At 34.6% G+C, this 14587-nt stretch overlaps 1 protein-coding gene across 1 annotated transcript in view; it reads right to left on the reverse strand.

The window, feature by feature from the left end:
* The window catches only part of KDM4C (lysine demethylase 4C), a gene marked incomplete at its 5' end in the record, with an annotated part of 315802 nt that overhangs the window by 145027 nt on the left and 156188 nt on the right, over positions 1-14587 (reverse strand). Inside the window, one exon of the mRNA XM_084237773.1 lies at positions 14356-14556. Within this exon, the coding sequence (XP_084093899.1) occupies positions 14356-14556 (201 nt within the window). The remainder of the gene's footprint in view (positions 1-14355; positions 14557-14587) is intronic.

The raw sequence follows: 14587 nt of genomic DNA on the forward strand, positions 1-14587 counted from the left end.
AGCACTATTCTCTGCTAAAAAGAGCACAGTAGCATCTGCTATCTTTCAGGTACTTGAGCAAAATCTCAGTACTGGGAGGCATTATATATGGTTTCAAAAGTCCTGAAGGAAATTGGGGATGAGATGGGGAGGGGAGAGGAACAAGGGCTCAAATGAGCTACCCAAATGTGAAAGTAACTTGGGTGATTCATTATTCCCATACAAATTATTCTATAATCTGTATGAAAACTATATTTCAATGATTTTAAGAACTGTCTCTATCAAAAGTTTATAAAAGTGTGTTGAAAATTACAAAGGTGAAAAAATTACACTTTTAGGTATGATTTTATTAGAAAGTGATGATGACACTGAGGAAGAATTAAATTATGCATTACACACCCTTAACAGGTAATGTAACAATGGAAAACAGCAAATCCCACTGTTTCATGTCCAAAGCACTTAAATGGATAAATACAGTTTAATTCGTTATGCATAAAGTCACAGTAATAGAGCTATCAAAACATTTTAAAAGGATGCATTCCAATTCATTTGATTTACTGGCTTAAATAACAAATATTCAAAGCACAGTCCTTCAAAGTTTTCATATGAAAAAACCCTAAAAATCATGGTATCGCAGGGGAGATAGGTTTCAAAGAGAATTTTGGCATTACTAAGGTTATTTTAATTTCTTAAAGAATAGTAGTTCATATTTCACATATACATACAATACAAAATACATGGACAACAACAAGAAATACTACAATGATCTACTCCATCAACAAAGATGAATGATTCCTATCAGACAGTACTGGTTATTACTGGAGGTTGCTAATATGATAAAGTAGAAAGGGTCCAAACTTGACAGAATTTAAAGCCTGTTATTTACCAGCTAACAGCCTTGTGACCTTGGGCTAGTGAATTAGGTCTCTGACTTATTTCTTCACCAGTAAAAAGAATGATAATACCATCTAAAAGAACTGTAAATAATAATCACTGATAATATACACAAATAGGAAGATAGCATCACAGTAGATGCTTATAGCGTGGTGGAAATGAGAAGAAAATATCAAAAAGAAAGCTAGCCTATCTTTAGGAAACTGACTACATAGCACCATAAGGAAATTATTCTAAGAATAAAATCAATGATAAGTGAGAGAGGACATCAAACTCAGAGTGAGTTAGACAAAATGACAGACACCAGAAATAAAAATAAAGTTCTTTATCATTAAGGATTTCAAAGCTTCCGATGGGAGAAACGTCCAGTTTCTCAAACTATTTCATTACTAGCATCTATAATTCAAAGTTCAAAAATAGGCAAAATAGATCCCCAAGCAAAGAAACACTAAATGTTGCAATTTATCTGTAAAATAGCTCTTCTTAGCATAAGTCAGCTCTAATCAGGAATCTAACCCAATAACTTTTAACCCAAGAACTAACAGGGATATTACTTAGCAAATCACAGAGAACAGCTGCTAATTTCACATATGCATATAATACAATATACATGGACAGGAAGACAGAGAAGAACTTCATGCAAAGCAGCCATATGTCAACACTAGGGACACATGGCCTGGACTATTGGAGAATATATGCAAAAATAAGAGGATAAGGCAGCGAATGCACATTCTGTCATTCTATATCCAAAGCCATGAGGTGGTTCTGTCAGTTGTACTTCTTGCTGTTATTTAAATAGACTACCCTCAATAGCCTCCTTGTGACATTCTCTCCTAAGAAGATTCTGACCATAGATCCTTGGAGTCAGAAAACATTATAAAGCGTATTTACTCAAGAAAAGTCCTGGACAAATATGGAAATATTTGAGGAACATTCAAACATGGTCACACATTATAGCATACCTTTCTTCTAAAGCTTCTACTCTTTACTATTATCACAACAAAAATCCTGTGTGTTCCAATCTTGGAAAAGTTGCCCCCAGGACAAAACACGAACAACAAAACAACAGATGATCAGTGAAGAATTCAGAACTCCATTTGATATGTATATAAAAACAGTTATCTAAACATTTCCCTAAAACTTGGGAACCTAAGTTCCAGAAAAAAGAAAAAGAATAAAACAATGCTATGTAAAATTTAAATGTTGATAAAGTGAGTCACATTCTAACCATTCACTCTTTGGGAGCTTTGGATATGTCACTGAATCCCACAGCAATGAAAAGTCCCTTCCTAAAATCCATGACAATGGTCCCCAAATGTCAATGTACATAATACTGCCAGCCCAGGACTAAGTTTTCAATAGACAGAGGCAAAATAATGAAAATGAAAACCATACAGTTATTTAAAATTTAGTTTTAAAATCTATATAAACTTATAACTTTGTATACTTAGTTTCCAAATCCATAGCTTCACAAACAAACAGTGGAAATAAAATTGTTGAAAATAATTTAATGGCCTATAGGGTTAAAATATCTTTGTCTGCCGGGAAAAGGGGTTGTTTTCAAGTTTAAGAAAAGTCTTAAATTTAAGTTGTATGTATAGATTTAAGTTTTGTATAGATTTAAAAAATCAACATCAGCAGTATCATACACTTAATACAATAATTTATTTTTTGAAAGAATGAAATGAACCATGCAATTATAGTATCAATAGCTATTCCTCAGATGTTTTCTGTAAGACTTGAAAAATATCAAGGAACCATGAATTCAATCAAAGTCTTAACTATCATTTTATAATCCTAATACTTCCAGCACATTCAGACCCCTGATATTAAGTCTTCATGCAAACCATTGTTTAGAAAAGCTTCAAGACTGATTCTGAAAAGTATGGAGGACAACTATATAATGTAACCTAAAAAGCTAGCTTTTCCCTCCTCTAATTTAATCACAATCTTACCAAGCCACAAGGCATAATAAGAGCAAGGTGTTTTTGATTTTTATTCCCCACATTGCCCTAAAAGTCAATACCAGTGGGGCTTGCTGTGGAATTCACTGACAGGGAAATTAAGCTAAACTGAGAACGCCCAACTATTATTACACAGCTGAGCACTAGATAAAATATCCATTAAATCTGAGTGCCAACAACATCTAGAGTTTTATGTCTACATAGCGCAGGAAAACATTGGTGTGACCTATCAACAAACATTCCACGCCAAGCTACTTAGTAATCTGCTGAAGTTGCTGTTTTCTTGCTTAAACTGACAGAAATATAACTATGCTTATTATGAAAGTATATTTCCTCAAGCTAAAAAGAGTCGATGGAACAAAGAAAAGTGATCGTTATATAAAAATTAATAACATATGGAGCATGACATGCAGCAGTCATAAAAATGCACTTGTTTTTCAAAATTTGCAGAAAAAAGGATGTTTATAGAGGAGAAACACCCATGATGAGGGATGTTCTTATATGTCACTCTTTTGCTTTTCAACGAAAGGCTACTAGCATGGGGCAACATCTAGATAGTATCCTTCCCTATTATATTTTCATAGAAGAACTGAAGACCTTCAGAGTTTGAATGAAACATTGGGATCACTAATAAAGCCATTTCATCATACCGATGAATGAATGTATGAAGAGCTTTAAAGAGATTATATGGCATAGTTTTCAAGGCCATATAGCAATAAAGAGCCAAGAAAGACTATGAGGCAGGTTTCATGTTGCCCAACATAAAGAAAATTATACCCACTACCATCTGGCAAAACAAATAAATGAGTGATTCCAGTATTTACAATGAAATTATATTTACTGTAATACTTAAAATAACATTCGTAAAATCTGAATCAATAAAAGACATCTTTATTAAATTACTCAATTTATCCATTTAATAAAACCTTCAAATAAAAAAATAAAATGAAGACTTAGAAAGGAGAGCTACAACATATAAAGGGAAGGAAGGCATAATTCTTCCTCAAAACATCTATTTACCAAAGGAAATGTAAAACAGCAAGTCTAAATAAAGTCCTTTTGTTAATAAAATCCTTTTGTGAGTAATGTCAATTTAAACTGCCTAAGAGTCAGTCTACGCATTACCAATACCACTGACTAAGAGACACAAGTAAAATTCAGAAAACACCACAGGAAATATGAGGCAATCCCATATGAAAACAAATTTCTCCAATGACATAAAATCAGTGGGTGTTTTATTCTAAGACTAGTTTATGCTCATGACCAGTTTAGCATTCAATTACATTGTAAACTTGAACACTTTAATAAAAGGAGTATAAAACAGAGAAAACCTTTTGGGGGAGTATTCATTCACATTCTTTCAGACCTGAGTAAGTGAGATTTCCCTTAGTAAAACATACTTAAATGTACACATTTTGTTCTTTAAAATAAATGAAAACCTAGGTTAAATGAGTTAAGTAATGGCCAAAATCCAAGAAAAAGCCCTAATTAAAGCAGCAATTTCCCTCTCTTCCATCTCTATATCTAAATATTTAATTCATTACTAAATGAATTATAACATTAATATGGACAGACTGTCCAAAAACATAAATTGCTTAACACTGCTTGAAATACACTCTTAATTTAACCCTGAAGATATGAAGACATTACAGAGATAGGGATTGGGGTCTAAGCTGTCTTTAATTTCAAAGAGATGCTTAACAGCTCATTATAGTACAGTATTTGCTGAATTGATGATTTATAAAGAGTCATCCAGAAGGTTCAGATTAGAGAAAATCAGAGCCATGACCAGAACTTTAATCAAAATTTTTTGTCAAAATTCAAACCTGTAGGTGGGGTCACCTCTTCACTTGAGTAAACACTGCACAGATGGGTATTTGCACCTTTCCAGATTCCTGTTTAATTGCTCTAGAGTTCATAAAATGAAACTTGAAGGGTTATTAAAAACAATTTTGGTCCAACAGCAATGAACTTAACACATCACCATTATTTCAAAATGCCAAAAATCCACTCATGAACCTATAGCGAGAAAGCCTGATCATTTATGACCAAGCCTCATATTTTACTCAAGAGGAAGCTGATGCCCAAAAAAAGACTTACCCAAAGTCAAAAAACGTACTCTCCAGAAAGAATCTATTGTACATTAGTCAGTTCTCTTCAGGGTGCATTCAAAAGATTGTGCAATTTCTTCTATTAGATGTCCTGGAAGCATTACTAGCCAGGATCCACTTTTACTTTAAATGTCTAACTTACTATAAAGCATAAACTGGATGATAGTCCTATGGTAAAGAATTGTTAGGGTGACTCTCATCTTATTCTCTCACCTTTCCCTACCCTAGACTAGATCTAGGCAGGTAAGCCCTCTTGACCTCTCCCTGTGCTTACAGTTGTTTTTTTGTTTGTTTGATTTTTTTTCTCCAGTATACCCTTAACTAAGGGAATACACGGGTTTTTAAAAGAGCATCGTTGTGTGTCTGAGGAATCTTACGAGTTCTGATTTCCCAGCCTCTACTTTTATTCCCAACATATTTCCCTAACAAGCACAGCATTAACTCTCCTTTCCCAATCTGGATGTCATTTTTGTGTGAATCCCCTCTGGAGTTCCTTCAGTTCTTAAACCTCCACCATTACCCAACTCCCACTCCTCATAATCATATCACAAAACTAACAACAAATATTAATTATGTGCCAAGCACTGTTCTGAGAGTTTTACTGTCTCCTAACCTTCAAAACCACTCCATGTGCCAGGGTGCTGGAGCTGGCTATGATTGTAGACATGGAGAATACTAAGCCTTCATGTGTTTCTGCCTCTCCATGCATGAATAAAGATTGGGTTTCTAAATTTTTATCATTTATATATACTAGTTTTAACTGAAGGGTTACCTGTTAATCTAGTCCATAAAAGAAATTTTTAATCTAGTCTATAAAATAAATTTTAAATCATCTGATAACAATCTTGTATATTTTCTTATCAACTTTCAAGTTTACTTGCACAGTCACTAACACAATCCAAATGACAATATAAGTATATTAATGACAATCACCACCAAGAGATGTGGGGATCTGTAAATAGAGAATCACTGTGCACTCATGAAATCTAAATACAGATCCTGGCTGCCTGCAGGGCTTGTCCTTACTTTACAGTTGCTTATCACTTAACCAAAAATAAAAGTAAGTATAAAAGCAGTGATTATACTGAAAGAAATTATAGAAAATGCTAGATATTTTACATTGAAAAACATGTAAAATGTTCCAAAGTAAAAATATATTGGGAGGCAAATATACATGTGTGCAAGATGAGAGCCTCAAAGAACAATCAATGAACCATGAACACTAAGGCAGGGGGACTGACAAAATTAATGTTCAAAATATTTATGTCATTGCAGGATGTCTATTAGCCTAATGCCAGTTCAAGAGAAGTTCTGGAGTTTGTCTCAGCACAAAAAAATGCTGCTGATGAAAACTCTAGTCAGAAGAAGCATGTATGAGTCTAAAAATTTTTTTGAATCTGGTATCATACTGGGCAGGACAGGAAAGCTTAATACAAGCAAATAGGTAGCTAGATATACAGATAGGTTGCAGAAGAAAGAAAGAGGGAAGGAGGGAGAGAAAAGAGAGAAAGAGAGAAACTAAGGTACTAGCTAAGAAACTATCATAATGGGATATTATTTTTCTGAGAACTCTCAAGTCTCCACGGAACTTAGCCACATCTGTAATGTGTCAGTTTCATTTCAACTTTGAGTACATTCTAGGATTGAACACGTTGGTATGGAAATTTTCAATGTAAGATGCAAAACTGAGTTTGCTGCCATATTTTATTATATATTTATTTGTATGTGTGTAATATATACAATTAATTAAAACAGATTGTTTTCCTACATACATATACATACAGAGAATATTTCTTGGACATGAATTTACTATATATTTTTTTATTAAAGTATTTGGTTATCTGTTTCATTGGTTGATTTCAAGGTTACTATTCACCATGACCTTCCTGTTGTTGGATCCACAGGTGATTTCAGCCACAAAGATTGACCTTGTTCTTGAAGGGGAAGGCAAAAGGAAAGGCATAAGGTAGGGTAACAAGTAGTATGATAGAACTAAGTTAACTATATAATATAGAACAGTAGACACAGCAAAGGATGAACAGGTGGTGAAAAGTAGATGAGGGTGATTCCAAGAAGAAAAAGGGTATCATAGGTAAAGTAATGGTTTGAGGAAATACAGAGAAGCATAAAACAACAAACTATATTCAGAAGGAGAAAAAAGTTGTCTGCATGGAAAGGTAGATTCATACAGGGCAGATGAGGAAAATGAAGCTGGAGAGAGATGCTGGAAGAATTTCATGAATGGCTTTAAAGTCACTTATCTTGCACCGAAGTTGCAATATTAAGGTAAATGTGTTAGAGTCTTCATCAACCACAGAAAAAGAAGTAAACAGATTTCTAAGCTTCCCTACATCCCAACCCCATTAGTTCATCCTCTCATTCCCAGAGCCTTTGACCCCAGAGCTTGTGTGGCTCACCCATGCTGCATATACACTTCCTTCCCTCTGGACATTCAACCATAAAGCTCTGAAATTGGAGAAGAGAAATATGCCACAATGTTGTCTTATTATCACATGGGTAAATATCAAGAATGGTTCAAAAAATAAAATCACCCACCAAAGCATTTCTCTTTAAAGTCTTTTTCAATTCAATATTCATGTAATTAGCTTAATAACAGGAAAAGGTACAGAATTTTAAGGATCACCTCATGTAGCTGTCTACTAAAGAAAAATACAAATAAAAAACATATGTTAAAAGAAAATCAGAGGCAAGTTAGTAATTTCTTTTAAATTCTCAATAGTGGGCCTCCCTGGTGGCACAGCGGTTGAGCACTGGCTTGAGAAGCTACCCGCAGCCTCTGTAGTGCAGGTTAGATCCCTGGCCACCGGGCAAGGGTCCCACATGGCACGCAGACCTCTCCTGCCACCCGCTGCTCCCCTCAGCAGTGTACTTCGTTCGTCTGCCTCTTATGCTCTCTGCTGTGGCTCTGGTGAATTCTCTCACCCTCCCGCGGTTCTGACTATACCCAGTACTTGTATAAATAAATAAATAAATAAATAAATATTTTAAAAAGGTAACAAAATTTTAAAAAAAATTCTCAATAGTTATTTCTTAAATTATCAATAATTAATATGTAATATAGATTTATGATCATTCTTCAATAACAGCAAAAACATGAATTAGATGCTAGCTTTCAGGAAAGAGGTTATATTCTAATCATCATTCTTTTCTTATGTATTCTCCTTTGCTCCACCACCACAGACCCTTGGGCTTTGCTTCTGAACATGGAAAATCTTCCAGAAAACAACAGGAAACCCTCATGGTCCTGTAATTACTAGATCTGCCACCAATCAGAATTATCTTGACAGTTTCAGGCTTTTGGGGTATCAAAAAGCCACTGCACTGTGTTTATTAAAAAAAAAAAAGAAGAAGAAGAACCCTTATCTTCCAGCTGCATGTGGGTTTCCCAGAGGTGCTAGATCAGTATCTTTTCCCTTTGCTGTTTTTCTGTTTGGGAATCAAATTCCATCTTCAGTAGAAAAATGTTCATTCACTAATAGGAGATGATGATTGCTGTTTAGAGATGTAATATCTCAAATGTTCTAATATGCTATGTAGGAACATACACACCTACTGGCATACATACAAACATACTGGCATACACACCTACTTCTATCTGAGCAGCAAAAAGAGCTGAGTAATTAGGGTAGAAAATTCCCAGAAGCAAACAGGTTGGAGATGTGTGCTCCCAGAGAACACTAAGCCCACAGTTTGCCACTTCCCAATAATGATAATATCCATTCACTTCCAACTGCACAACACACAGAGACAAAAAGCTGAGGCACCGACTATGCAAGTACCCAATAATATATATAATGCACCACAGGCCAAAGAACAGTTTCCATTGTCAGCCTGGAAGCTTTTAAAAATCTTCAGCCATCATTAAAATTCTCTGATTTTTCTTAACAATTCTCAAAAATCCGCAGAGCACCACAAGAGTCCTTAACATATTAAAATAGAGTGTGAGACTGCTGAAAAGGCTATAATCATCAATGTTTCAGCAAGATATTTAACCTCAAACCCTTGAGGCGAATTCGTTAAACCAATTCATTTATAAATTTTGCAAGCTATACTGACTGATATCAGAATTGCTCTCAAAGGAGAAACTCTGGGCAAATTTATGATGGCCCATATCAAAATAAACTCCCCTAGGAAAATAAGGACACTGCAAAAAACAGTTTTCTTGTGTGTTAGCATTGTTCTCCTCCAAGAATCTAAGCTGAAGATAGGCTCTGATGGGGAAGGGAAATTAAAATTTATAAATAATGTACATTAATTATTAATTACTTTATACAGAATTAGCCTTTATCTTGACACTAAGAGGGAAATGGTTTGAGAAAGAAGAACTGAACATGGTGATATGTGAAAATAAACACAATTATGTTTCATTACTTGTATTTCCAGTGAGAGAATTCCAACTTGGATTGACGTTACAGAAATTATCATCATCAGATCACCACACACTGATGATCATTTTTTCCAAAATAAATAATGGAATATAAAAGAGAAAAAGCAAAAAAAAAAAATCTGCTAAAGATTCTTCTCTGACAGATTTATTTAAACTAAGAAGCTTGAACCCCCAGTTCATGGTACTCCCTATACAGCTTCTTCAGACACACGATCTAAAGGCAAATATCTCCAATAAGGTCTCTATACAGAAAAATTTCTTGAACTGATCCTTTCACTAATGGAAAAAAACTTTAAAAGGACCTTCATGATGCAATGAGACACATGTAAGAAAGAAAGAAGCAGTGGAGTAATGGTCTGATTTTTCATTGAAGTTAACAAAAAAGACATGTTTGAAAAGAAGGAAAGAAAAGTAAAAGGCAAAACAAATACATAAATCTATCCAGGAATGGCTAATGTTTGTAAATAAAACTGCTGTGCTTTACATCAAAATATGTCAGTACAATCTAACTAGAAAAATAATGGTTTTGCCAAACCATACATAACATGATATGGAAGTATTATATACATAGGTTCTCACTCAAGAGGGTGTTAATAATTTAAAGAATTTAAGTTTAAGATAAAAACAATGCAAAGACAACTACCGCATGTTAATTCCATGATCTGACACCTTTAGAGATAAGATTCTCTACTTATGGAATATTTTAAGATGTCAGAAATGACCAATTTTATCCCATCATCTGAAAGGGGAAGACTTTCACTAGTAATATGGCTAGATTATGTGAAACAAGTATTTATCCTAAAATCTAAATTCCTTTATTATTAATTTTGATCTCCTTACGGTATGCACTGCCATTTGGTAAAACTTCTTTTTGTTGTTATTGTTGTTATTTATATATATATTTATTTTTTAAATTTCTATCTTTTACATTGTGTGTTCCCTATAAAATTTCTACCAGCAGTTCACCCGTGAACCATCACCATAGTCCCTTCTGTTCTTCTCTCCCATTTTGATGCCTTTTCCTCCCTCTCCCTAGCAGAATGTCTCTTATTTGTGTTTGCCTGCTAGTTATGTTGTTGTTTTAGTATTATCATTATTGTTGTTGCTGTTGGTATTTTTTTCCTGATCCCTTATTTGGTTCTGCTATATTCTTCCTATAAATGAAACCATTTGATATTTGTCTTTCACCTTCTGGCTTATTTCACTGAGCATGATCCCTTCTAGCTCCATCCATATTGCTGTGAATGGCAGAAGTTTACCTTTTTTGATTGCTGAATAGTATTCCATCATGTATATATACTACATCTTCTTGATCCAGTCATCTATTATTGGGCATCTGGGTTGTTTCTATATCTTACCTATTGTAAATAGTGCTGCAGTAAAGATAGGGGTGCAGGTATCTTTTAGAATTAATGATTTTGTGTACTTTTGGTAGATTCCTGGGAGTAGAATTGCTGGGTCATATGGTAACTCCATTTTTAGTAGTTTTAGGAACCTCCACACAGCTTTCCATAGTGGTTGGACCAATGGTCAAACTTCTTCTTTATCAAATATTTTATAATAGCTTGTTACAACAAACTGACAGAATAAATACTGAATTATACACAATATATACAGAATAAATGTAGAAAAAGCCACACACTCACCTTCATCACTTGTTGCCTGCTGCTTCACCAGAGTCATTGGGGATCTTGCTGGAGGCTTACTAAGTGGATGGCGCCAGCTTTTAGCTGTTTTGGTCTCTCCCTCTACTCTCTAATTATGGGACAAAAATGGGTGAGAAATACACAGAGTTAAATACTTGTTTTAAACAAAAATCTATGATTCACAATGATTTATGACAGTTTAATTATGAAGAAGTCTTATTTACCTCCTCGGGAATTCGTTATTTTTAAAAGAAATTTAAATCTTATAGTCAAGAAATAGAACTCCATTCTACTAGTGATTTTACCAAGAAGTCAATTAATTATCATTCCATTTCATAATAAAATACAATCTGGAGTCAGGATATTCTAGTCAAATCTTCAATAAACTTAGCGGTTAGCAAGTTTTCAGAAGTTTTTTTAAATCTAATCTAAACTTTGGATGACACATTCATTATAATGTAGGATCCTAGGCACTTGGTCACCTGTATCATATTCACATGTGAGAGTATCTGGCAGGTGGCTTTGTTTTCTATGCCACACAAAAAGCAATATTGCCAACCTAATTCTCTGTATTTCCTTATATTCATAAATGAATAACCCTTCTTTAAAGATCAAGTAATAAAGTAACAGTTGTTCTTTCATTTATATGGTACATACATGTTGTACTGTAACCACTTAAATTTTATATAAAATATTTTGTTCTGGGTTGAAAACTACATTTTCCTTTTTGGGTAAAGGTACTCTGATATCTTTGAGCTAAAATGTACAATGTACTCTGATATCTTTCAGATAGAACCTACTGAAACAAGTTTCCTGCCTAAGCAATCCAAGAAAAAAAAGGCGGGACGGTGGGGAGGGGAATTATTTCTGAGAGAGTTTGAACTAGCTGGTTTGAATCAACAGCTGACTAAGTAAAAAAGGAAATTTTTTCCAGCTGACTTAGGAAAATCAGAAATTTCCTTGTATGCTGAAGAAACAGAGGCAGAAGTAGGGAAATGATGCTGACATCAGAAAACAACGAATAATGACGAAAAGCGTGAGAGCAGTCTGAATGCTGGGGTGGAAAAACGATGACAAAGCAATACAAGTTGATATTTATCTGTAGTTTATAATAGCTAAAACTTAATGTGGAAAATGATAACTTAGTCAACAATAAGATATATTTATTAAGCCCTCACTATGTGCCATCCTGTTGTAAGAGCTGAGCTAGAAGTGGACTTAGTTCACCAGGTCCTTGTTTTCAAGGAGTATACACTATAGCAGGTAAAGGGCACAGACAATAGACAAGTAAAAAATAAATACTAACCAGCAAACATGCACAAGAGAAAAAAATAAAGCAGTACAAAGGAATGAAAATAGATGAGAAATGGACTATTTTACATGTTCATCAAAAAAGGCCTTTCTGACAAGGAGACATTTGAGAAGAGAAGTCTTTAGTACAATGAGATAGCAAGACATTAAGCTCTCTAAGGAAGAGTATCTGGGGACAGCAAGAATCATATGAAAAGAGCAAATATATTTGGTGTATTCCAAGAAAAGCATGGATTACAGTTATAGACAGACAGACAGATGCTGTTTTAACAAATAATATCCCCTTAGAAGATTGGCTAAAGCTAACAGCTACTAGCATATGCATAGCACTATACTTAAATACTAAGAACACCCCCTCAAAACTACAAAAAAATACAATAATCTGTATTAGATGGGCTATCTTAACACCATGATGTAGGAAAAGGATACCATAAGCGGTCTAGGGGAGAGGGAATGAGGAGGGACAGGAAGAGTGGTTGACCATGTCACACAGCCCACAGTGGCATCTGTGTTTCTATGTCATTATTTTTTGTTCAGTGAAATGATAAAGATGAAGATAAACGGCACTAGGGGTAAAAATGTCTTCACTGAAAGCAAGAAAATTAAAAGTTCCTTTCAGTTCCAACCCAGTTTAAAGGAAACGAATGAATATAATTTAAACAGGCATTTAACTCACTGATCATTCCACACAAAACACCAGTATCTGCTCAACTACATTTAATCACTACATGAAATTAAGTTGTAAATTCTGTTTACTAGAATATAAACACTATTTTCCCCTTCGTTATGTATTTTCAAATAGAAGAGACCACATTTTTCTATTTTTCAACTTCTTGGTACTTTATAATTCAGTAGGATACATACAATCATACATAAAATGATCAAAGTTATTGGGTCAAATTAGGAAATTATATTTAAATAACATTTGAAAACTATTTATAAATAGAGTATTCTAAGGTGAATTTTAATCTAAACTCCCTTACTAATCAAAGATAGGAAAAGGCCAGGGATAATCTGAAGTGAGCAGAAGCAATCAAGAAGTGAGACTGTTCAGTAACCAGCATGATTTATCTGTTCAAATACTTGAGGCTCTCCTTGTTCATCCTCTTAAATTCCCCGATCAATTATTATAGGTCAAAAGAGATTAATGAATTCTGACAATCACTACACACAATTGTAGTTTGGCTGATCCATTCATAATCTTATGGTTACAGTGACAGTTTATTCTGAAAGCATATAATACTAACATTGTACAAGAACATGGAAGAAACAGAGAAGCTATGCAGAGTCAAAATGGGGAGTCTGTGAATCTAGAGAAGCCTGAGTTTTCTGGGAGGTAAGAGGACTGTTTTTGGCTGTGGGCAGGAGCAAAAGAAAGGTAAGCTGGTTAAAGAGAGTTCATGAAGAAAGAGTCAAGGGAAAGTATAAATAGGTGAGCCCTAATGGTAAAATAGAAACTGTAAGATCCAAAAGTATCGACTGTTGGCAGAAAGAGGTTAGAGCCATATGGGTGAATGGCTTCCAGCGTGATTAATAGTGCAGGTTATAGAATCGATCACTGTCTTGACTATATCAATGGCAACAATGTGATATCCTACTGTAGTTTTCCAAGATGGTACTTTCGAAAGAAACTGGATATGCAACATCCATCTTTCTGTACTGTTCTTACAACTACTTATAATTAACTCAGTTAAATTTTAGGAAAAAATTTTAATTAAGCTCCAACAGGTGACTAAAAGTTCAATGCTCTGAATTATCACCGTGTGAGCCAGAAGGCTTACCTCCTATCATCAAAGGAAATAAGATTAACACTCATAAATGTGAAATGTTATTTCTGCCCTAAAGCAAGATTTCAATGCACTGCATACTGTTTTCAGAAAGTACTCTTACCATACAATGAATATAGTAAAAATGGACATTGCAACATACACTGGGGACTTTGAAGCCATTTCTCTCTCCACTGGGAATAACCTGGACTTCCCCAGGTTCAAGGCCACTCCTGCGGCTCTCCACATCACTCTCTTCTCCCTCTGTCAACACACTATTACTCTCTGCCACTGAGGAGCATGACTCAGGTGACTTTGGCCATGGAATCTTGGGTGGGTCTGATTCTTCAGACATAATATGGCCACTAGATATGGAATCATCAGCCTCACTGTGATTCGAAGGTGGAATTATGGCATAGGCTTGGTCATCCTCAGTTTTTATCTCCTCTTTTATAGATGTGCTTAAGCAGTTGTTTCCTGAAGAGTAAAACAAAAGACTGTTAATAAA

The sequence above is a fragment of the Talpa europaea genome (genome assembly GCF_964194135.1).
Source record: "Talpa europaea genome assembly, chromosome: 7".
Lineage (NCBI taxonomy): Eukaryota > Metazoa > Chordata > Mammalia > Eulipotyphla > Talpidae > Talpa > Talpa europaea.